The sequence below is a fragment of the Oncorhynchus gorbuscha genome, linkage group LG08 (genome assembly GCF_021184085.1).
Source record: "Oncorhynchus gorbuscha isolate QuinsamMale2020 ecotype Even-year linkage group LG08, OgorEven_v1.0, whole genome shotgun sequence".
NCBI classification, from domain to species: domain Eukaryota; kingdom Metazoa; phylum Chordata; class Actinopteri; order Salmoniformes; family Salmonidae; genus Oncorhynchus; species Oncorhynchus gorbuscha.
The window spans coordinates 4,843,463-4,869,536 of NC_060180.1; the positions used below are offsets into that span (position 1 = coordinate 4,843,463).

A 26,074-nucleotide genomic window follows, 5' to 3' on the forward strand; every position below is an offset into this window, starting at 1 on the left:
TAAAAGGATAGGAACCGTGGAAATGAAGTCAGTGGACCCGAGTAACAGCTATGTCCATCTTTTAGCTGCATTAGTAATTCCACAATTCATTATCTTAACAAAATACTTTAAAGTAGTGCTGCAGATCTTAGAAACAAACTTCGCACACATTTTAAATTTAGCAAAATATAATTTAATTCTTTAAAAAAAAATAATCTATTGTCATTTATCACAGGCAAAGTTAATGTAACGGTGATATGGCACAGCCCGATGGTGACATGTAATCTCAGAATGGCAATGTTAAACCACATACCCAGAACTCAACTACATGTATAAATCATTGACTATTTCTTTATTAGCAGCTGGCCTAATGATGGCAAAGCCCTGCTACCATGGACATTAAATAAAGGAAAATAGTTACTTGTTATCAATCAATCAGAGATGGGTTTAAATTTCCATCCGAGGTTATGTCGATCGATGGATTGCTTTTATAGAAATAGTCTCTATAAGAACAGTGTTAATATCTCCAACCCCTTTTTCAGTCCTCCAAAACAACGTTTTCTGCACAATTGTACAGTTAGTGACAGCATCCCAAATGGCACCCTATTCCCCACATAGTGCACACCCTATGAGCCCTGGTCAAAAGTAATGAACCATCTAGTGAATACGGTGCCATTTGGGACACAGAGTTTTAGTTAATCAGGAACAGTCCACTGTTCAGTTCCCACCCAGAGCATCGAGAGGGTCATCGAAGATGTTGCCCAAGCCGTCCGTTGCACTGGTGTCCTGGGAGGGAGGGTTTTTCCTGAACTTGGATGGAGGCTGCTTGGCCATTGGCTTCACAGTGCAGGGAGAGAAGACATCATCTGTACAGAGAGAGCATGTCCAGTAGATGTTTCAGTTCAACCTGGTGGCAATGGCATTGTAAGAATGTGTGTGTAAGTATACCCATGTCTGGTGTAAATTTCAACGTGCATGTTGAAAGTTATTGAGGAACAACAAACAATGCAAGATATTCTGAAATATGTGCTCTGCAAACACCCACCCATATCATCATGAAATATGGATTTAGTCTCCACCTTCTTGAACTTCTTCTCTTTTGGTTTTGAAATGGCCGTCAAATCAGCAAAGATGTCAACTTTGTCGTCAAACAGGCTGGAATCCAGAGATTTGTCTTTGTGAGCTTTAGGGGTCGTCTCCCCTTCATCCTGGACAACAGAATAAGACATATTCAGAAAAAAAGCAGACACACTTTCCAAGGAATACATGGATTTCCCTCCACCTACTGTTCCAGAGATCGTGACTCTTGGATAAACTGAGGCAGCATGCGCTGAGCCAGACCAACTGCATTTAGACTACTACAATGTACTGTAGGGCTGAGAATTGCCAGGGACCTCAGGATATGATATTATCACGATACTTAGGTGCCGATACGATAAGTATTGTGATTCTATATGTATTGCGATTCAATACTGTGATTTTATTGCAATTTAATGTTTAAAACACTCACTGACTATATAAAACATTAATAACACCTGTTATTTCCATGACATACTAACCAGGTGAAAACTATGATCCCTTATTGATGTCACTTGTTAAATCCACTTCAATCAGTGTAGATGAAGGGGAGGAGACAGGTTAAAGAAGGATTTTTAAGCCTTGAGACAATAGAGACATGGATTGTGTATGTGTGCTATTCATAGGGTGAATGGGTAAGACAAAACATTTAAGTGCCTTTGAACGTGGTATGCTAGTAAATTCCAGGCACACCAGTTCTTGTCAAGAACTGCAACGCTACTGTCTTTACAGTCAACAGTTTCCCATGTGTCTCAAGAATGGTCCACTACCCAAAGGACATCCAGCCAACTTGACCTAACCGTGGGAAGCGCATGTCGACTAAACATTTAAAAAGAAGATGGAAAACTTGCTATAGGATGAAAAATACCTGAGTTTCAGCAAAGACACCACCGATTAGTGCTGGCTGACCGAATGCTACCCAGCAATAAAAAAAATACTTGTGAGTCAAAGTATCGATATAATACCGCCCAAAATAATATGCGGAATGGCCGATTATTTAGGGCCAATTTCAAGTTTTCATAACAATCGGAAATCGGTAATTTTGGACGCAGATTTTGTAAACATTTTTTTTACACCTTTATTTAATCTTTATTTAACCAGGCAAGTCAGTCAAGAACACATTCTTATTTTCAATGACGGTTAACTGCCTTGTTCAGGGGCAGAATGACAGAATTTTACCTTGTCAGCTCAGGGATTCAATCTTGCAACCTTACTGTTAACTAGTCCAACGCTCTAACCACCTGCCTCACGAGGATCACGCCTGTTCCGCGAATTCAGTAAGAAGCTGGTGTAATGATGTGATGTGAAATGGCTAGCTAGTTAGCAGGGTGCGCGCTAATAGCATTTCAAACGTCACTCGTTCTGAGACTTCGGAGTAGTTGTTCCCCTTGCTCTGCATGGGTAACGCTGCGTCGAGGGTGGCTGTTGTCATTTTGTTCCTGGTTCGAGCCCAGGTAGGAGCGAGGAGAGGGATGGAAGCTATACTGTTCCACTGGCAATACTAAAGTGCCTATAAGAATATCCAATAGTCAAAGGTATATTAAATACAAATGGTAGAGAGCAAAATAGACCTATAATAACTACAACCTAAAACTTCTTACCTGGGAATATTGAAGACTCATGTTAAAAGGAACCACCAGCTTTCAAATGTTCTCATGTTCTGAGCAAGGAACTTAAAAATGTTAGCTTTCTTGCATAGCACATATTGCACTTCTACTTTCTTCTCCAACACTTTGTTTTTGCATTAATTAAACCAAATTGAACATGTTTCATTATTTATTTGAGGCTAAATTGATTTTATTGATGTATTATATTAAGTTAAAATAAGTGTTCATTCAGTATTGTTGTAATTGTCATTATTACGAATACATTTTCAAAATCGTCCGATTAATCGGGATCAGGTTTTTTTTTGTCCTCCAATAATCGGTATCGGTGTTGAAAAATCATAATCGGTTGACCTCTAAACTGTATCGATATTTCCTCCAACTAGTACGATGAAAAATAAAACTAACATTTCAATGATTGTAAGATATTGTAAATTCCTGGCTGCACAATAAATAAAAAACACAGACAGATTGATTGTTCAAATGACTGACAATATTGATCATGAACAATACCTGGAAGAGGTCCTGTTTGGGAGTAGGGTTGCTCCCTGCAGTAATTTTAGTAGTGGGAGTAGAACTATTTCCCAGCACAAAGATATCCTCTTCATCCTCCTCCTCCAGGAAGGTCTTCGCCGACCTCGGCTTGACCTTCTGGAACAAGTCACCCATGGGGTCGTCAAAGACGGATGGAGGGGTCGCTTCTTTCTCTTCCTTCGGCGTCAACTCACCCTCCATAGTCTTTGGGGCGAGTTTGGGGACTGGGGCTAGGGCAGGGACAGACCCAAACAGGTCAGCCTCGTCGGGAGAGGGCAGCACCTTCACCTTGCTTCCCATAGAAAAGTCTCTCTTTAGAGGGGTGTTGGACACTGGTAGTGTTAGAACTGATGGTGTGACAGAGACATCAGTGAGCAGCGGTTGGGAGGGTAAGGAGGCAGGTAAGAAGGAGGGTAAGCCAGTGGTTGGGGCTTGGTTGGGTAGACTAGGCCGGGGCAGGGTTAAGTTAGGTAGTGCCAGGCTAGGCTCGATTGGATTAAGTAGTGCCAAACTAGGCTGGGTTGAATGAGGTAGGGTTGGGCTGTGTCCGGCCGGGTCCTCTCCCTGGTTTTTCTGGTCCACGGAGCTCTGTGCTGACATCTGCCGTGCTGCCCTGGTCTGGGGCCTGCGGCGGATGGAGCCTTTAACTCGACCCTACAGGAAGAGAAGACGCATGAAGTCATAACAGGGGCTGATTAAGGAAGGTACAAGGTTTAGCTTTAAGTGTGCTTTGTTTCCCCTACACCCCAGTGCCTGACCTCTGACCCTTAACCAACCTTGTTGGCACACTGTAGCACAGACACCTGGACAGGGCGGTCGAAGCTAAGCCCTCCGTTGCTGAGGGACTGGGTCCATGCTGGGCTGAGGCCTGAGGAGCTGGGGCTCAGGCCTAGTAGGAGGGCAACAGGGTTGATCACCAGGTTGGTCTGAGAGTGGGGAGGAGGAACACACTTGTTCATCAACTAAAGTCCTTTATAAGAGAGTGTTTATAGCACAGTGAGGATACATGCAAATGGTTGTCACATTATAGAATTGGATTTACAAGTAATTTTGTTCATGCAGTTCCTCATGATCATCAGAACAAAGTGGTAGACAGAGGAAAGAGAGAGCCCAAGAATAAAGCAAAAATGTAGACATAAGAATGACATCTAATCATGCAATTTCAGGAAGAAGAAAGGCTGAGCAATCGCTTTCAGTCTGATGGTAAAAACCGAAACATTATGCGAATCAATCTGACAGTCACGCTGTCGCAGTTTAGCTTTTATACCAGCAGTGGAAAAGACGACATGATTCATGTCAAAGGCTAAGGTTCAAAGATGTCTGGCAGAGAACACATGTTGGACGAATAAACTCTCACTCAGAAAGAATAAAGATAGAGTAAAACATTGAGTGATTTAAAAGAAGAAGTTGTTTACTTGGAGTTTTCCTATCCATGACAAAGGCCCTTTAGATTTTACAGGTCTTCTGTGCAGTTGAACAACATAGATCAGGTAAAAATCTCCAATGCAGCTGTTTCTCAATATGTCTCAAGTCTCAATATCAAATCATTTATTGGTAACAATTAAATAACTTATTTTTGAACATTTTAATTGAAAAACAAGGAACAAAAAGTGTCTTAGCGAAGAACAATTTTTCAACAAAGAATTTTGCCAAACTGTCAGTGGTCTGAGTGTGGAGGGGATAACTAGCTGTTATTGGCAGAGAGGTGTGGAACTCTTTCTCATTGGTCTATTAACTAATTTACCGCCTGGTGACGTCTTCACACCAAAACAGGCTGACATTTCAGGCAGTCTTTTCAAACAGCTCAACACTGAAAGGGCGTTATCATTTTCACAATGTTATGCCAAACGCAGTGTGGAAATATATCTAAAACATAGGAAAATCACATTTTTGACCTTTAAGTAATCTTGACACAGACAGGAATACCTCCAAAAGAAATGTAACTACCTGGATAACATTCCCTTGAAATATATCACAGTGTAACAAGTCTCAACTGAGAGGAGAGAGCATTACTGTCTATAGATATCCTTCAAATTCTGAAACACTTCAATCATAAACACATTGGCAATCACATAGACTGCAGAGCACTAAGGCTGCATTTAAACAGGCAGCCCAAATCTGATCCTTAAAAAATAAAATAAAAAAATGTAAAAAAGTATTTTCACCAATCAGATCAGCTCTGAAAAAAATCTAGTGTGAAAAGATATGATGTGATTGATCAAAAGACCAATTAGTTGAAAAATAAATATTAGAATTGAGCTGCCTTTGTAAACCAGCCTTTGTAAGACTTTGTTTCATCAGCCTTACCTCACTCCCTGTGACTGGTTCTGTGACAGAAGGTTGTGGGGATGGCTCGTCTTTACCGGGTTTACTGGGCTTCGCCGATACTTTCTGAGGTCAAATGAAAGACAAGGACTGAGGGTGAAGTCATGAGTAAATTAATCAAGTTGTTAATGTATTGATTGAATAGGGTACCGGCTGAAGAGCTTTGGGATTGACAGAGCTGAAGAGGTCATCTTCATCCTCATCACTAAAAGGTGTTGGGGCTGCCGACCTCACTGAGCTCCTAGCATTACTGGGCCTGAACCTCTGAGACAGGAACACAGCACTTTATCACAAGTACAATTAATTTATCACTAAAAGTTTGTAAGTCGCTCTGGATAAGAGCGTCTGCTAAATGACTTAAATGTAAATGTAAAAGTAATAGCAGGTAGTACGCGTCAATGTGCATCCACCCTGGTCCTGGTGAGTGCAGGCTTTCGCTCTCGCCCAACACTAACACCTTTCCCATCTCACCGAGTGCGGTCCCTAGAACTCACCACAAACTTGTCAGGCGTGGCGAAGATGTCAACGTCGGGGTGGTTGTCTGTCTGCTGAGTGTGACTGAAGAGCAGTTCCTCATCCTGGAACACCCCGGTACTGCTCTTGGTATGAGGACGCTCCTCTGCAGGCTAACGCACAGACATAAGATTTACACACATATACAGACAGACGCACGCACACAGGAATTGTAAGTACTATGAATAAACAAACCGAGACAAACCTTTAGTGTGTTTATGGTAGCTGTTTTGCTAGGGTATGTAGATAGGGTCAGTCCAGTCAGCACCCTCCTCATCATCAAACAGACTGACGGTGTTCTTCTTCTTTTTGGACCCCTTTTCCATGGGGGGCGGGCCCTCAGACAGAAAGTCATCACCATCCGTCTCGTCCAATGGGCTCTTAGTCTGCTTGTTAAGTGACAGGAAGATATAAAGAGAGTCTGAGTATAGCACCTTACACTTAGGAGCAGGGCTCCATCTCAATTCACCTTTTCTCTCTCCTTACCTCAATCTCAACCATACTGGAACAGAATGTCCAAGGTCCGTCCTAGATTTGAGCTTAGGGGGAACTTCTACCCTCAGCCTTATGTAGCGTCTCACCTTGGCTGCTCCCAGTCGGTCTCCCAGCACGTTGATCCCTCCAAACAGACTGACGGCCCTTACTGGCTTCTTCTTACTCTCACTGCACTCTAATAGAGAGGACAGGGGCTGTACCTCAGGACCCTTCGCTGCCCTCTCCTCTGCACGCCTCTTCTCCACTGGGGGAGGAGGTGCCGTCACCTCAGGTTTGTCTGTGTGGACCCGTGAGGGGGCTGGGGAGGCCACAGCAGCAGCCTAGAGAACAGGGCAAGGGCACAGGAGACAAGGTTATGAACTAAGGGGTGAATGACAAGTTGTTTAAAATTCAATAATACATACATATCACTGCAGGGATGTTACCACACATATTTCCATGAAGAGTACAACACAAACATGAATTTAAAAAATAGTACTTTACCAAAGAAAGTATGAATAAAAACACTTATTCTATATTTGAATTGTTTGGAATAATAATAGAAAGTAATCAGACCCCTTGACTTATCCCACATTTTGTTAAGTAACAAACAGCCGTATTCTAAAATGTATTACATTGAGAGGGTTTTCCTCATCAATCTACACAATATCCCATAATGACAAAGCAAAAACGTTAAGAAAAAAAATAAAATGAAAAATGACATGTATACAGAAGTATTCAGACCCTCAGTACTTTGTAAAAGCACCTTTGGCAGCGATTACAGCCTTGCGTCTTCTGGGGTATGACGCTACAAGTTCGGCACACCTGTATTTGGGGAGTTTCTCCCATTCTTCTCTGCAGATCCTCTCAAGCTCTGTCAGGTTGGATAGGGAGTGTTGCTGCACAGCTATTTCCAGGTCTCTCCAGAGAAGTTCAATTGGGTTCAAATCCAGGCTCTGGCTGGGCCACTCAAGGACAATCAGAGACTTGTCCTGAAGACACTTCTGCATTGTCTTGGCTGTGTGCTTTGGGTGGTTGTCCTATTGGAAGGAGAACCATCTCACCAGTCTGAGGTCCTTAGCGATATGGAGCGGGTTTTCATTAAGGATCTCTGTGTTTTTTCCCGTTCATCTTTCCCTTGATCCTGACTAGTCTCCCAGTCCGTCGCTGAAAAACATCCACACAGCATGATGCTGCCACCACCATGTTTCACCGTAGGCATGGTACCAGGTTTCCTCCAGACTTGACGCTTGGCATTCAGGCCAAAGAGTTCAATCTTGGTTTCATCAGACAAGATAATCTTGTTTCTCATTGTCTGAGAGTCTTTAGATGTCTTTTGGCAAACTCCAAGCGGGCTGTCATATTCCTTTTACTGAGGTGTGGCTCCAGTCTGGCCACTCTACCATAAAGGCTTGATTGGTAGAGTGCTGCAGAGATGGTTGTCCTTCTGGAAGGTGCTCCTATCTCCAGAGGTACTCTGGAGCTCTGTCAGTGTGGTGAGTGTCTTTCCAAATCATCTCCAATCAATTGAACTCCAATCAAGTTGCAGACACATCTGAAGGATGATCAATGAAACAGGATGCACCTGAGCTCAATTTCAAGACTCATGGTAAAGGGTCTGAATACTTAAGTAAATTAGGTATTTCTGTTTATTTTTAGATAAATTTGCAAACATTTCTAAAAACCTGTTATCACTTTCTCATCTAGGGGTATTGTGTGTAGATTGATGATGATTTTTATTGACTTAATCCATTTTAGAATAAGGCTGTAACATAACAAAATGTGGAAAAGGGGAAGGGGTCTGAACACTTTCCGAATGCACGGTACTACTGAATTCCATTGTTGCCTTGAAGGCTTTTCATCTTTACATTATTATTCATGTCAGTGGCTACTTCCCAAAATGGCAACCTATTCCCTATATAGTGCACTATATAGGGAACAGGGTGCCATTTATGACACAGACAGAATCTGTAACCCAGGCTTACTTTAGGGTCAGCTAGAGTAGAGCTGTTGTTGATGGCAGGTTTGAAGACTAAGAGGGATCCCTTATCTTCACCATCCTCAGTCTCATCTTCAAACAGGAGAGACGCTCTCTGTGGCTTCTTCGGACTGCATCAACACAGACATTTACACCCATCAAACCACCCCCAAGACCCTAACTAGAGATAGTGATTTCACTTTAAAACTTTTTAACACAACACTTTTTTAGCACAGTGTCTCTTTTGTTGGGGATATAAAGTTTACCTAAACTCCTTGGTAGCAGCAAAGAGATCGTCATCATACTCATCGAACAGGCTGTCGAAAGGATCTGCTTTGACACTGGGTAGACGATAAGGGTTGCTATCACTGGACTTCATCCCTCCAGTCTTTCTTGCACTATGCTTGGAGCTCATCCAATGGTCCTGATACAGACAGAATACAAAGGATTAAATAGATAGCATGTGTTGAAGTATTAGCGACAACCTTCACTATCAAGCCCGGTTCAAAATCTACCCCTTGCCCCCTATCCGTCTGGTGTTTGCAGATTTGTAGGAATAGGATGGTTGTAAGATATATCTGAAGCTGTGCTGAATGGATGGAGTTGCCATCACCATATTGGCTATGGGAAATTCCACAGTTAGAGTGATGCAGAAACTCAGATCTTACACTTTAAAATATATGTCAAACAAAAACCAATGATTGAAAAGTTACGCAAACCATACAACCCTAAGCCCAAGGACTGTTCTTCAAGTAAATGTGTTTTTGTAAAATGTTCTGTGGAAACTGCTAAAAGTAGTCTTTGTGCATAGAGTTGTATGGTTTATAAAAATAATATTTACACTACTGGTCAAAAGTTTTAGAACACCTACTATGCCAAGAGTGTGCAAAGCTGTCAAGGAAAAGGGTGGCTACTTTGAAGAATCTTAAATATGAAATATAGTTTGATTTGTTGAACACTTTTTTTGGTCACTACACAATTCCATGTGTTATTTCATAGTTTTTGTCTTCACTATTATTCTACAATGTAGAAAATAGTAAAAAATAAAGAAAAAGCCTTGAATGAGTAGGTGTTGTAAAACCTTTGACCGGTAGTGTATATATATATATTTGTTTTACAGAAATTATCACTCAGATAATGTGGAATTGCCCACACACCTGTCCAGTTATTTTAGATCTGTTAATACAAAAATGGGTAGTGGCTACAGGAGGAGGCATTCTTTTCTGAAAGGCTGATGTTGAACTGAAGTTTATGTAGCAAGGTTCCGTTCCCTCCCATTACCTCGTCATCACTGAAGACGGCACTAGAGACAGGTTTCTTGACTTGTGGTGTGGCATCTTCAGTTTGGCTTGATTTAGACTTCTTCGCAGACACAAACAGATCCTGCATAATGAAAGAAAGTGGTTAGATATGAAGAGGAAGGTACCAATTCATTATATTTTATGGGCCGATATCAGTCATAGCTCATTTTCTCACCTCATCCTCCTCGTCAACAAATATGGACAGAAGAGCTTTGCTCTGAAGTGTCGGTTCAAGCTTGGACTGACTCTTAGGGATGGTTGGACATATCTGTAGAAAGACAGGGACAGAAAGTTGAGGTAAAATCTGTGAAACAAAGTGTGCTCCATGATCACCCCGAGAATTCTACAGGGTTCATACAGTGGCAAGTCAAATTCAAGGATTTAAGTACTTTTTCAATCACTAATATTTATTTTCAAGGACCATCAATCTGTAACTGTTCATATTATGTCATTGTTTCTAGACGCCACCAGATGGCAGTAAATTGAGGAACCCAATGAAGGGGGGAGTAGTTTCATCACTACCTTACAAGTTCTACTCAATAATACATTGTTTCACTACATACATGAGAGTCAGTACTGATGAGGTTCTAATTTGAGTTGTGATGAGCAGAGTTGTGACATGCCTACTGGTGAACACACATTACTACACAACTCCAGCTTAATGACTGTGCTTTTATTCTGCATTTGGGAATCTATTACTTAATAGCTACGACAAGCGTCTCGTTTCCGACTGGCAGCTTCAGTGTCGCCGGCCGGGAAAAGGGTGGGCTGTGTGAGGAACACGGCACCTTAACAGCCACCAGAAGGGCAGGAGCACAGCCGTCACGCGATAAAGCGGAATATTGCGAGCACCCCGTGAATGAGGCGATGGGCAAAAAAGCTCTGGAGGAAGTTGCAGAGAAAAAGTCACAAATGTAGAACTGGCACCAGCGCAGGATGCAGCGTTGTCATGCCCCCTTCATGTGGCTCTTCAGGGGCGATTCACCCATGCTCGCAATGTCAAAGTCTGATGCAGTTTTTTTGCACCTTACATGGTGTGGGTTGGTTGGTTCCACTGATGTAGTGGTAAAAAGGTGGGTAAACTATACAAAAATATAAAACACAACATGTAAAGTGTTGTTCTCATGTTTCATGAGTTGAAATAAAAAATCCCAGAAATGTTCCAACACAACCATCATCCTCATCACTGAAACCAACAACCATCATCAGTGCAACATGTAATCATGATAACCAAGTCCACTAAATCAATGATCATGATCACGTATCCCACTTAATATGTAGGGTGTTCACCCATAAAAGTATTAATTAATTCAAGGTTTATACAAATATGTCCACTCAACAGAGAATTGCATCAGAAAAACAGTAGTCTAACCCCCATGTCGCTACCATAGATGGTTTAAAAGTTAGACAATTTACTCTGAGAATTTAGCATGTTTTCAGTGAATGGAATGTCATCACAGGCATGATCAAAGTGGTCATTGCTCCATAGAACTCTGCTCCGCAGCAGAACATCACTAACAGGCCTCCCGAGCGGCACAGCGGTCTAAAGCACTGCTTCGAGGTGCTAGAGGCGGCATACAGATCCGGGTTTGATCCCGGGCTGTGACACAGCCAGCTACGACCAGGAGACCCATGAGGCGTCCGGCGTCGTCCGGGATGTCCTTGTCCCATCCCACTCTAGTGACTCCTTGTGGCAGGCCGGATATATGCACGCTGACTTTAGTCACCAGTTGTACGGCGTTTCCTCTGACACATTGGTGCAGCTGGCTTCCAGGTTAAGGGAGCAGTGTGTCAAGAAGCAGTGCGGCTTGGCAGGGTCGCGTTTCGGAAGACGCATGGCTCTTGACCTCTCACGAGTCCGTACGAGAGTTGCAGCGATAGGACAATTGGATACCATGAAATTGTAGAGAAAAAAAAAGAGGTAAAAAGTCAACTAGTGGCTGCAGGTCAAATGAGTGGAGAAAAAAATGGGCTTTTTCTAAATGAAATCTGCAGTATAAAAACAAAATAGGGACTAAATATGTATTTATTTACAAAGCTAACAGACAATTTCAATAACCACCCTCCATGAAGACAATATGTTCATGTTTTCGTTGTGTATTTCTGAATCTTTCCCTTTAAAATCGGCATAGAAATGGCACCTCTCAACGTAGATTCGTATCAAGTTGATTTTGATTGGTCTAACCTGCAAAAACACCTCCAAATGGTACCTCCCAATGCTAAAACCTTGAAGAGATAGACCCAAGAGCAGCGCAGTCGAAACTAGCAACGGTCACAACAAACAAACATTCTTATCTTATCAACACAGTCAAGTATAAGTATACTAAAGTTAAATTGCAGAGAACAATGTAATGATTAATTGTGTGTGATTTATAATGACATGGGACAAAGAAAACAACGTTTTGACAACTTTCATAGCATCCTCTTGAATTGCCCCATTTTTCTCTACATTCTAAGGTAGTGAGCGGAGTCCCCTGATACAGTATAGGTAAAAACAATGCTCTGTACACGTGTGTATATTCACCTGTTCTTCCTCCTCCACCACCTCCCTCCTGCTCTGTAGAGGGGGCAGAACACCGGAGCTCTCACTGAAGATGTTACCATCCTCATCACCTCCTCCAAACAGATCCACTGTCTTCTTCTGCTTGGGTTCCTCCTGTCCAGCTGAACACAGGTAACAACACATTATGAGTGCTTGTGCTAAAGACAGTTATAGTGTGGCAAGATCTAAGATGTGAAACTTACTGCATGAATAAAAATAAGGTGAACACTTGATTCACATACCTAACTGATGTATTGGCGTGATGTCAAAGTAAGATTTTCACTGATATTTTACGATCATTGATCTCAAGATGGGATCTCGCCCACCATGCTAGTGAGAGAGAGAGAGAGGTTACGGTTTGATTGACTTACCAGAGCTGGATTTATTAAGGCTTTCGCCGGTGAAGAAGTGATCCTCCTCATCGTCAAACAGCCCCCCTAAAGCGGTCTTTCTAGGGGCTGATGTCTGAGTCTTGATGGGTTTGGCTGGACTGCCGTTCTCTCTACCCTCCACTGAATCAGAGTCATTAGGTGTGCCAAACAGGCTGTTCTCTATGGGGAAAGAAGAGGACAGGATAGACTCGTCAAATAAAATCTGGAGAGGATAAAATTGTCAATACCATCACAGAATTGTCAACATAGTACAGTAGACTGTCTGTGGTCATGTATTGTAATAGTATTTAGTATGAATTTAATAAATCCATTTCAGAAAGGCAGGACGGTATCTTCAGAGGCATTATGTTCACAAGCCACAGAAAACTGTCTATCATTTGAGTAACACTGTTATTACGGTTTAATCTTTGAAAGGCCTTGGTTGTCCTTAGGGCATGTTTCTATGCTCCCGAATGGCGCAGCGGTCTAAGACAATGCATCTCAGTGCAAGAGGCGTCACTGCAGTCCCTGGTTCGAATCAAGGCTGCATCACATCCGGGCTTGATTGGGAATCCCATAGGGCGGCGTACAGCGTCGTCCAGGTTTGGCCGGTGCAGGCAGTCATTGTAAATAAGATTTTGTTCTTAACGGACTTGCCTAGTTAAATAAAGGTTAAATAAATACATACAAATGGTATTACCTGGGAAAATTGGCACAGCCCCTGAAGGAATCTTCTTTGCAGGCTTGACAGGTTCTGGCAGGAACACAAAGGTCAAATGAATAAGGTAACCCACGACAAATAAATTATAAACAGTGACCACAGCCATTACACAAAAGTAACAACATTCTCAATTCACTTACAAGAAAACATCCTGAAAAGGAAAGCAACCATCTAAACTTGCAGAACAAAAATAAACGTTGATTGCAAAACATCTAGTGTGTCCTAATGAAAACATCCTTGGTGTTTCAACAGATAGTTGTATGGCTATTATTACCTGTGGTCTTCTCCCCTGCTACAGGCTGTTTAGGTGGATCAGAGAACAGATCCCCCTGGACAACAAACATCATATTATCAGGGTCGCTATGGTTTCAGACAAAACTCATTTAATGTACTCTTCGGGAGCTTTTAAAAGGCTGTAGATTGATTTTGTTTTCTTTGAACGGTTCACTTATTGATTTCTATCCATCATATTATGGTGAAACAACAATGGGTAAGTAACATGTAAAAAGTAATACATGGAAGCGACAAAATGGCGTTCATGTGAGCCGACCTCATCATCAAACAGTCCTCTCCCTCGACTGAAGAGGCCCCCTTTTCCTCCAAACGGAGAGAAGTCCTCGTCCTCCATCTTGGGTGGCCCCAATAACTCCTCGCTGTCATGTTCATCAGCTACAACACAAACAGCTGTCAACAACAAGTCAAAACAAATACTGGTAAACACTGCAATGTCATGACTGCTTGTCAAATGACATTAATTCAGTCACTTTGGAGCGAGACCAACTCTACTAATGCTCTTCTGACTGAAGTGTTATGAATTAACAGTTAGCTTAGCAGATACAATATAATTGGATACATAGTGTGAGAGATTAGGTGCGTGTACACAATGCGCAGTAAAGAAAACTATTTTAGATGAGTGCACTGCTGTCCTACACAGTGTCCTCTCAGCCTTGGACTCTTTCTTTGCTCTACTGTTCTTCTTACAGGATTCAGAGAAGTGACACGGGGAAGGAAACATGAGCATGCACATGCAGAAAGAACAATGACACGTAGTGAAACATGAGCATGCACATGCAGAAAGAACAATGACACGTAGTGAAACATGAGCATGCACATGCAGAAAGAACAATGACACGTAGTGAAACATGAGCATGCACATGCAGAAAGAACACTGACACGTAGTGAAACATGAGCATGCACATGCAGAAAGAACACTGACACGTAGTGAAACATGAGCATGCACATGCAGAAAGAACAATGACACGTAGTGAAACATGAGAAAGAACACACACGTAGTGAAACATGCACATGCAGAAAGAACACTGACACGTAGTGAAACATGAGCATGCACATGCAGAAAGAACACTGACACGCAGAAAGAACACTGACACGTAGTGAAACATGAGCATGCACATGCAGAAAGAACACTGACACGTAGTGAAACATGAGCATGCACATGCAGAAAGAACACTGACACGTAGTGAAACATGAGCATGCACATGCAGAAAGAACACTGACACGTAGTGAAACATGAGCATGCACATGCAGAAAGAACACTGACACGTAGTGAAACATGAGCATGCACATGCAGAAAGAACACTGACACGTAGTGAAACATGAGCATGCACATGCAGAAAGAACACTGACACGTAGTGAAACATGAGCATGCACATGCAGAAAGAACACTGACATGTAGTGAAACATGAGCATGCACATGCAGAAAGAACACTGACATGTAGTGAAACATGTGCTGGTGTAATTTGCCAACATTATTTGCATTATGAAATCACATGTTGTAGTATGGCCTACATCATGTGCAAATGTACCAACTGAAAACACATCTTGGAACGTGTATGGAGCTAATAGTGGCCATAATAATAAAAACAGAGAGGACAGATACATGAATTTAGGTAGATTGTTATTGAGTGAAGTGTATGATTATTAGTCTGGGTGCCAGACTGTGTTCTGCACAGTCATATGGCATATCAAGATGTTATCCTATATTTTAAGCCTGAATTGAGAATTACAGTGTCCAGAAAAAAGTATGTGAACCCTTCGAATTACCTGGATTTCTGCATACATTGGTCATCAAATTTGATCAAATCTTCATCTAAGTCACAACAATAGACAAACATAGTGTGCTTAAACTAATAAGAAAGGAGACAAAAAAGGCACAGCACACCAACATCAAAACCTCACCCAACTGTAAAGTATTGTGGAAGGAGCATCATGGTTTGGGGCTGCTTTGCTGACTCAGGCCTAGACTGCTTGCCATCATTGACGGAAAAAGGAATTCAAGTTTATCAAGACAATTCTGCAGGAGAATGTTAGGCTGTCTGCCAATTGAAGCTCAACAGAATTCGGGTGATGCAACAGGACAACAACCCAAAACACAATTAAATCTTCAACAGAAGAAAATACGCCTTCTGGAGTGGGCCAGTCAGAGTCCTGACCTCACCCTGATTGAGATGCTGCGGCATGACCTCAAGAGCGGTTCACAAACATCCCCAAGAATATTGCTTAACTGAAAGCGTTTTGTAAAGAGGAATGGTCCAAAATTCCTCCTGACCGTTGTAGAGGTCTGATCCGCAACTACAGAAAACGTTTGGTTGAGGTTACTGCTGCCAAAGGAGGGTCAACCAGATATTAAATCCAAGGGTTCACATACCTTTTCCACCCTGCACTGTGAGTGTTTACACAGCGTGTTCAATAAAGACATGAAAACGAATCATTGTTTGAGTGTTATTAGTTTAAGCAGACTGTGGTTGTATATTGTTGTGACCTAGATGAAGATCAGATCCAATTTTATGACCAATTTATGCAGAAATCCAGGTATTTCCAAAGGGTTCACATCCTTTTTCTTGCCACTGTAGATAAAAAATGCAAGCAATTGTCTGAGGATGGTGCTGGACCATCTGACATAAAAAGAAAGGATATTTTGATGAAAAGGCTTTTAATAAAAAGGGTAAAAATCCAGGCATGTCACATTACTGCAAAAGACACAGGGCCATATGATCATATAAGTTAGCTAAAGCCGAAACACACTGGTACCCAGGCTAGCATATGAGCTCATACAGTTAACCTTCATAGAAACCATGATATGTTTAACATAAACCAAAACATGGTGGAAGTGATAATGGACGTGCTGAATAGTTTGTAATTCAGGTCATATCAACCCAACATACATGTGCGATCTCCCTCTGGCTTGCTGATAGGTTCCCCTTTGATTCTGGCGGCCAGCTCATCAGCAAAGGATGATGGTCTTGGTTTCTGAATGTGACACAAAGACTCCCGTAAAAGAGAGGTGGAATAGAACATAAATATTCATGTAAGGGGACATGCAATTAACTACAACAAATATTTCACATTTATGTCTACATTCAATAGCGGAGACATGACACAATCATTATGCTCCCTCAAGTCATAAAACAGATGTATTAGCAATGTTGTCTTAGCTGGATAAAGGCTAGTTATATTTAATAAATTATCTGTCCATCATATTATTAGTACCAGTCTCCACCAGCAAACCATAATCAAACATACCTTTCTGTCATCATCATCTTCGTCCGATTCTCCGAATATGTCTGAACCTCCCTCCTCATCATCACTCAACATAGACAACTTCTGAAGGGGAAATCATTCAATGTCATCCATGAGGTTGCAAATAAAATCACAATCCTCACTAAGGTGTAATCATTACCATCATCACCATAAACAGCACCATGCTTATGGCCAGTGTCTAGAGTGTAGGTAGGATTCAATCAATCACACTTTTCTGTTGTGTTTCATCATTGATTAAATTGGCAAATACCTCAATCATCCCTTGTCAGAATTGTGCACACGGCGAAACAATCCTGTACGTTTGTTATTGTTATCACAGAGATATCAACTAACTCTGAGTTTGATCCTCAACCCTGACAGTCACAGTGAAATTGACCTTCACCTTCTTCTTAATGGTGCCTGGCCCCTCATCCTGGTCGAAGTCATCGTCTGACTGCTGTTCACATAAACACCACAGGGATAATACAGTTATCTAAATCAAATTGTCAGTATTCTCAACTTATGTTGAGGATAATAATAATGCCAACTTCACACTTAAAAAAAACATCTGACTCTTTCTGGATGAAAAAAGACTTACGTTAGCATCTTTGCCATCTTCGCTCACAATGACGGTGTCGCGATCACTGTCAACTGACATTTCTGTGAAGTAAAGAATGACATCAGTTTCACTTTCTCTCTGAGAAACACGGCTAATGTTAGACGAGAAACACTATGCTTGGAAGAGTGTTGAACACGAACAATATAAACACATGCCAAGAATACACACACTTTCCTTCAGTAGAAAGAGTACATGAAGAACAGAGGTGATCTACCTTCACTGGAGAGGTCTCCCAGTCCAACGTCTTCTTGCCCCATAAAGAGCTGAGAGCCAATCAGATATGGTAAAGGCCTGTCCACATACAGGTCCTTCAAACAGAGAGAGGTGGGTTAGAGAAGGAAAGAAGGGGAGGAAGCGGTCAGAGAAAACGTGATTGGTCAAAACGGGCAGAATCATTCAAATCAAATGTTAGTCAACAAAAAATAAACGTGTACATCAGTTGTCAAAGTGCTTAACCTGTCCTACACCCCAAATACAAATCAAAAACAGTGGCATGGAAACATTGGCCATCCTCCCTAGACTAGACTGGGCAGGTACTAATCCTAACGTGATATCTGGAGGCGTGAATAACTTGAATTCTCTCTCTAATCCTTTATGTTTCCAGATGATTCCAAACTCACCTTGGGCTCCAGTATGGGCTCCACTCTGTCTGTGGCCTCCTCATCCTCCGAGTCAGAGTTTCCTGCCTTTATGTCTAGCTGCTCAAATGCAGAGTCCAGCACCATCAGACCGTAGTTCACTGCTTCCTGGACCTTAGGAATCAGCTGGGCTTCCTTCTGCTCACGAGTCTTCTAATGCAGGGTAATTTAATTTAACTATCCCCGGGGGGGAACTCGCGTTGTCACAGTGCTATACATGTTACAGCACATCTAGGAAGGAGTAGGTAGATTATTTACCTGCTCAGGCAGTCTCTCCATGGCCTCAGGCTTTGGCACCGCCTCCTCCACCTCCTCATCATCATACACTCTCTGATGAGGTCAACAAACACAAATATCAATAACACATCACACAATCAATACAAGAAGAATGAGTTAGAATCTATCAATGTAACACAGCACCTTGTGATAGTGAACAAAAAGAGGCAGCACCATGAGCAAGCAGATCATTAAACACAAGAGTCATCAGTTCCTCATAGTTCTGTACCGTGTAGCACGATTAATCTTTTCTTCATTTTGTTAAAAGCTTGTGAAGTTTCAAAATATCTGGGAAATGTAAAATACGGCACAAACATCCTCTAAAGAAGAGGGGCACAAAGCTCAACAGAGGAACAAGACATTGGTCGTGTTCTTTTGGGCACACTGTAGTAAAACAAATTTGAAGCAAAAGAAAGTACATCTGGATTACTTATTAGACAAGTCAAGGACAGGTAGTCCTTCCCCTGTTTCAGTCCGTTGTCTTGCATTAAAATGCTCTAATGAAGACGACCATTGTATTTCCAGTCCACAACGTACGTTTTCAATGAATTGTGTGTTGGAGAGCATGAGGAAGTCGTTGAAGACGGTGTGCATGCAACAGTCTGTGGCCTTGGTGTCTCTGATCAGTCCATCCAGCTGCTTCTCTATCCCATGAGTCTTTGACAGCATCCTCTGGGAGAAGTCTTGCAGGAACAGGAAGAGCTGTGGAGGAGGGGATACCAACAACTGTTTAATCTTCATCTATTCAACAGTGTATCTGATTGTTCAGTAGCGGACGTAGTCTTTGCCACAGCGAAAAGGATAGTTAATCTGTTGCATTGCTGTTTACAACGCTATGTGAATGCTCTACCCATAACATGTAGAGTTAGAGGCTGAGAGCCTGCCTGCCAGTCTGTTTCTGCTTCAGCCACCAGATGATACACTGTTAAATGCATTAGAAACAGCTGGGTATTCAGAAACTGAATAATAACTTGGAGATAATAACCAAAGCATACTCCTGAGTCTGCAGCCAGGGACCAGTTGGCGCTGGTCTGTCGCATCTCTTCCAAGGTCCAGAGTTTCTCCCACACCTGGCCATCCTTCCCTGTGTGATTGCTCTTGCTGGGGACATTTGCCATGCCAACCAGCAACCCGCTCATCTGAAACAATATTGAAGGATTTATTCAGTGGGAATAACCTGGAGAAAACATTTCAAACGGGAGTTCAGCATGGACAATAACGATTTAAAAGTTATCTACTGTTTAGTGCAAACTGAACGCCATCCATTACCTGATTTGTCAAAAATAAACCCAAATTATATAATTTAGGTAACACAGGCATGGGGTTGGCAAATGGGAGCCAGATTAGCTAGCTAGTTTCCGAACATTGTAGGTGCAATGCTTCATTGGGAAGTCGCAAGCTTTCGCAAAATGTCATTTGGAATGTTAGCTAGGTATAGGACGTTAGTTAGTTGAATAAATGTTGATGCACTGCCAGATACTGGCTGGCTAGCTAGGCAATGATTCATTGAGAGCATACTCTCGCACTTTTAGGGATATTTTTTTTACTAAACTCACCTTAGTAACTGTTGTAAAAACTGTTGTCCACGTTAGTGAAATATGAGCCCCAAAAGTCATAAAAAGAGACTCGATTATGCTAAACTCAGCCGTTCCTCATTGAGCTTCTGACAGGTCGGCCATATTCTGGCTGGAGGCAATCAGCTGACGGCAGTCACCTGACTCAATGCAACGTTACCACATCAAATTGGCAATAGTAATCAATACATACAGGTCTTTGTTTGTATGGTATGTAATGTGTATGTTGAATGCATTGTCATGTTATTGAATTGCATGCAGTTTTCCTTAGCTGGAATTGTTCATTTATTTACTCTAGGCCTCGTCTCATCTTTTGAGAAACACTGCAGTTCATTCATTTTTGTGGACTTTCTACCTCTGACGTCACCCCATTGAAGTTGACGATTCAAACGGTCCAAGGTTAAGGGTAGATAAGGGTTACGGGTAAGGGTAGGGGTTTGTGTAGAGACGTCCCAATGATAACGTCTCAAGGTTAAATAAAAGTTCAATTAAATCAAAAATAACATTGGGTTGTCACTAGTTATCACAGCCACAATGTCGAACTTGGCTATATGGTTCAAATGTATGAATAAAAAAATGAGATTTTTGGCTAGGCATTTTTATTGATTTATTTCCCCTTTATTTAACCAGGTAGGCTAGTTGAGAACAAGTTCTCATTTGCAACTGCGACCTGGCCAAGATAAAGCAACGTAGTTCGACACAACTGATCGAAGAGTGGTACTCAGTGATGTGTTACATTAGCCCCAAACATAATGCTATATATTCAGAACATAAAGTTCTGAACATAAAGTGAATTTCTTTGCCAAATTTTTGGAATTTTACTTTAGTGCCTTATTTTATTTAACCTTTATTTAACCAGGAAGGGCTCATTGAGATTTGACATCGCTTTTTCAAGAGCGTCCTGGCCAAGATAGGCAGCACAAAGTCATTACACAATTACAGACAGACAACATGCAAAACTACAAGTAATCGAGTAAAAACAATAGAATTCACAAGAGTATAACAAAATCACAAAACAACAAATTAAAAACATTGATAGGTCAGGGAATCAGTCTCAAAATCCTTCATCGGTGATTTAAAAACACCAATCGGGACAAGTTCTTCCAGTTGAAAAATATTTTGTACGGCGTTCCAAGACGATGGCGCAGAGTACATACAGAGAGCCCTTTTACCAAATTCAGTTGGGACATTTGGAACAGTTAGCAGGGTAAATTCCAGCGAACGAAGAGAGTACCCACCACATTTCTGAACAGTAAAAATGGCCAAAAATAATGGTAGTTAACCCAAAATGGCTTTGTAAATAAAAATATACCAGTGACTGAGCCTACGAGTGACTAGAGAAGGCCAGCCAACCCTAGTATACAAAGTGCAGTGGTGCTTAAGGGTTTTGCCGTTTCAAATACATCTCAAAGTGCCATGGTAAAGGGTGTCAATTGATCTCAAACACTGAGCGGAAGCATTCATATATAAAATATCCCCAGTCGAGTTAAGGCATAAATGTAGCTGATAATAGCCTCCTTCTGGCTTCAAAAGAAAAACAGGCCTTATTCCTAAAATAAAATCCCAACTTCAGTTTATTTTCTTTTGTAAGTTGTTGAATATGCAATTTAAAAGAGAATTTTAACTTCTAAAAATTCTAAGATATTTATATGAGGTTACATTCTCAATCTCATTTCCCTGACAGGTTGTAATAGGAGAAAGGTTCGGAGATCTATTTCTTGCTTTAGAAAACCACATTAGTTTAGTTTTGTCAGTATTGAGGATAAGCTTCAACTGACACAAGGTATGTTGAACAGTATAAAAAGCAGTTTGCAAGTTCTGGAAAGCTTTTGTGAGAGATGAGGCACAACAATAAATAACAGTATCATCAGCATAAAAGTGAAGTTGTGTTTTTTGCACATTTTTGTCTTAATTATTTATATAAATAGTGAATAAGAGGGGGACCAAGTACAGAGCCCTGGGGCACACCATTACAGACAGATAATTTAACAGATGTAACGGATGTGAAACGGCTAGCTTAGTTAGCGGTGCGCGCTAAATAGCGTTTCAATCGGTTACATCACTTGCTCTGAGACCTTGAAGTAGTGTTTCCCCTTGCTCTGCAAGGGCCGCGGCTTTTGTGGAGCGATGGGTAACGATGCTTCGAGGGTGACTGTTGTCGTTGTGTGCAGAAGGTCCCTGGTTCGCGCCCGGGTATGGGCGAGGGGACGGTTTAAAATTATACTGTTACACAGAAATGAGCCCACCAAATTGAGTGCACGTAGTTCTATCAGACAGATAGTTAGCAAACCATGCAACTGCATGCTCCAAAAGACCTACACTCGACAATCTCTGCCTCAGTATAGCATGATCAACTGTATCAAAAGCCTTAGAGAGATCAATAAAAAGTGAGACACAGTGCTGTTTTTTGTCAAGGGCTTCAGTGATATAATTTACAACCTTCATGGCTGCTGTAATTGTGCTATGCTTCTTCCTGAAGCCTTATTGGCAGATTGCTAAAATAGAGTTAGTATATAAAACATATTTTATTGCAAAAAGGGTGTGTTATGCAGGTGAATGAGGACCCAAAAGCGACTTGGCGAAAACAGAGTCTTTAATCCAGATTAAGGAAATAGCAATACTCCTAGACAAATCGGAGCGGTAAATAAAGCATAAAAACAATTTCACTCGTAATCACGAGAACTGACTGGAGACTCGATAATAAACTGCAGGTTGCCTCGGGAAGGCACTTGACCGTAGCAGACTCAGACACCTGCTCACCACGCAGCATCTGAGGGAAACACGACACGACAGGGCGATACAAAGACACAGCACGGTGAACAATAAACAAGGATCCGACAGGGCAGAAACGGAAAACAAGGGGAGAAATAGGGACTCTAATCAGGGGAAAAGATAGGGAACAGGTGTGGGAAGACTAAATGATTGATTAGGGGAATAGGAACAGCTGGGAGCAGGAACGGAACGATAGAGAGAAGAGAGAGAGGAAGGGAGAGAGAAAAAGGGGAACGAACCTAAAAAGACCAGCAGGGGGAAAACGAACAGAAGGAAAAGCAAAATGACAAGACAATATAAGACAAAACATGACAGGGTGCATGTTTTGGAATACTGTTATTCCGTACAGACTTCCTTCTTTTTACTCTGTCTTTTAGATTAGTATTGTGGAGTAACTGCAATGTTGTTGATCCATCCTCAGTTTTCTCCTATCACAGCAATTAAAAAAGGATCTGACCCTTTTTCAAAATTACCCAAATCTAACTGCCTGTAGCTCAGAACATGAAGCAAGGATATGCACATTCTTGATACCATTTGAAAGGAAACACTTTGAAGTTTGTGGAAATGTGAAGTTATGTAGGAGAATATGACACATTTAATCTGGTAAAAGACAATACAAAGAAAAAACACGTGTTTTTTTAAAAACCATAATCTTTGAAATGCAAGAGAAAGGCCATAATGTATTATTCCAGCCCAGGCGCACATTTAGATTTTGGCCACTAGATGGCAGCAGTGTATGTGCAAAGGTTTAGACTGATCCAATGAAACATTGCTTATTTGTTCAAAATGTTGTATCAAGATTACCCAAATGTGCCTAATTTGTTTATTAATACATTTTCAAGTTCATAATAGTGCACTCTTATCAAACAATAGCATGTTATTCTTTCTTATTTATTGACTCAAGAGATCATTTCTAAAAACATAATTCCACTTTGACATTATTGTCATGCCTACTCCCGCTCCCCGCTCCAGCGCTCGATGTCGCCGATCTACTAACCACCTGTCACGTTTGTTGTAAGGAAGAGACCAAGGTGCAGCGTTGTACGCTAACCCTAACCCTACATTCTTTATTTAAGAATGAACACTGAACAAACTAACAAAATAACAAAACGAACCGTGACGCTAATATGAGTAGTGCAGACAGGCAACTAAACATAGAGCAAGAACCCACAAACACAAAAGGGCAAATGGCCACCTAAATATAATCCCCAATCAGAAACAACGATAAAGAGCTGCGTCTGATTGGGAACCATATCAGGCCACCATAGACATATAACCTAGACCTACAAAAACCCCTAGACAATACAAAAACTACCATACCCACCCTCATCACACCCTGATCTAACCAAAATATAAAGAAAACAGAGATATTAAAGGTCAGAGTGTGACATCACCGGTCCTGACAATCATCATTACGCACACCTGCTCCCCATCATTACGCACACCGGGACCTCATTATCACCTTGATTACTCTACCTTTATTTAGCCCTCAGTAGCCTCAGTCATCAAGCAGTATTGGTTTTGTTCATGTTCTGTACACTTCTCCTGTTTTGTTTATCTTCATGATTCTCATTATTAAACTCACCTGCATCCTGACTCCCAGCATATATGTCACAATTATGGGAGTTTGTGTCTAGATCAGAGACCCAAAATCTCAATTTAATGTGGAAAAAGTACTTGCTTTTTTTTTGTGGTATCCGATTGGTAGTTACAGTCTTGTCTCATCACTGCAAATCCCGTACGGACTCGGGAGAGGCGAAGGTCGAGAGCCATGAGTCCTCCGAAACACAATCCAACCAAGCATCTTGCATCTTGACACAATGCCCACTTAGACCAGAAGCCAACCGCACCAATATGAGATAGAACAAGGTCATCCCTTCCGGCCAAACCCTCCACTAACCCGGACGATGCTGGGACAGAGCTTGAACTCGAACCCAGAATCTCTATTGGGACAGCTAGCACTGCAGCGATTTAGACCACTGCGCCACTCGAGAGGCCCTAGTGTGAATAGAAAGTATTCACACTCGGCACTGAAGGCACTATAGCAGCAAGAGGCAAGGGTTACCTAGCGGTGTATGCACCCACTCCACTAGGGGCTTGGCAGTGTTTTGGGCATTGTTTAAAGGGTTGACTATAGGAGATATTTATGCTGCGGCGAGTTGGGCATCATTTTTGCGATGTTTTATCGCTCGGATGTCACTGCTCCAAGTGTGCATACAGCTGGTACAGGGGAAAGTCACGAGGCAGTGTGCCGCAATACCCAGACTGCCGCATCTGGCGGGGTCAGGTCTGGGCAGTCTGCCGTGGGCTGCCTCATTTAGTATCAGTTAGGGTTGGCTTGGGCAGGATTATATTTCCTCTTAGTATGTTGTACCCAAGTCGACTGACTGAAAGGGAACGTAATGTTATGACTATAACTACTGTTCCCTGAAGAAGAGAAATGAGGTACAACACCTGTTTGGCCCTGAGCCGCCTCTTCCTGGGCTCGGTGAAGAGCGGTATTAAATTGAAGGAATGAATCCGAACCTCGCGCTTATCACCTGTGCAAGGTGGGACTTCCAGCGAGACGCTGATTTCATTGGCTGCTTCTACTTTTCCAGCACCATTTCTACTTCAACATTTCAACATAAACTAATCACCTATGCTTAGTCTAATACAGTGACAACTAAAATATACTAAAAACGATCTAGTCCAATCAACCTAAGCTAAATATGATGTGGCTGTCCATGGTACTGATTCATGTGTGCGTGTGTGTGCGCGCGAGCGCATGCAAGTAGAAAAAATATCACTATACTTATAGAGAAACGCCAATGCGATCCTCCTCTTTCATGTTGCCTAAATGGTCTATGACTCTGTCACTATAGTACATGCTTTTTATTTGCTCCTAGCCTAACTTCCTTTCATGGGCAACGATACGCCAGGCCAGCTAGTTAAAATTAGCATAGTACATCTAGCTACATGTTGACATCCATCCTCACAGGCCAGGGGCACAATGATTGTATGAATTTATGGTTGGATCAGAATTGTCGTTATAATAATTGGCCAGTACTAAGAATGAAGTAAAACCAGAAGTCCAAATCCTTATCTCCATCCATGGCAAAAGTTTTGCTAGTTGGCCACCGGAGGACAACAACAAAACTAGATGCAACAATTCAAGTTTTTTTTCTGTCAATAATGGTGTTTGGCTTGTGATCTGATTTGCTGGAAGCCAAATCCAAACTAACTTCCCTTGACACTTT

General features: G+C 41.8%; 1 protein-coding gene across 9 annotated transcripts; it reads right to left on the minus strand.

Moving 5' to 3' along the window:
• Positions 1–149: 149 nt before the first annotated feature.
• Positions 150–20,377, minus strand: LOC124041117 (WASH complex subunit 2C-like). 9 transcript variants are annotated; one of them, XM_046358312.1, is made up of 28 exons: positions 20,046–20,377; positions 19,485–19,628; positions 19,027–19,191; positions 18,472–18,543; positions 18,196–18,363; positions 17,790–17,883; positions 17,555–17,616; positions 17,360–17,413; positions 16,960–17,040; positions 16,602–16,707; positions 13,970–14,088; positions 13,694–13,748; positions 13,399–13,452; positions 12,699–12,878; positions 12,310–12,449; positions 9,961–10,053; positions 9,766–9,867; positions 8,751–8,908; positions 8,492–8,615; positions 6,519–6,847; positions 6,238–6,418; positions 6,014–6,145; positions 5,670–5,783; positions 5,502–5,585; positions 3,971–4,120; positions 3,174–3,848; positions 1,025–1,187; positions 150–845 (listed from the first exon to the last, which is right to left on the minus strand). In XM_046358312.1, the coding sequence occupies exons 1-28, from the start codon at positions 20,103–20,105 to the stop codon at positions 697–699; spliced, it is 4,008 nt and encodes a 1,335-aa protein (XP_046214268.1). In that variant the 5' UTR covers positions 20,106–20,377; the 3' UTR covers positions 150–696. The 9 variants fall into 9 exon arrangements, with proteins under 9 accessions (XP_046214268.1, XP_046214271.1, XP_046214273.1 ...); XM_046358315.1 differs by having other exon boundaries at positions 17,360–17,410; positions 18,196–18,366; XM_046358317.1 differs by having other exon boundaries at positions 16,602–16,704; positions 16,960–17,037; positions 18,196–18,366.
• Positions 20,378–26,074: the final 5,697 nt, after the last annotated feature.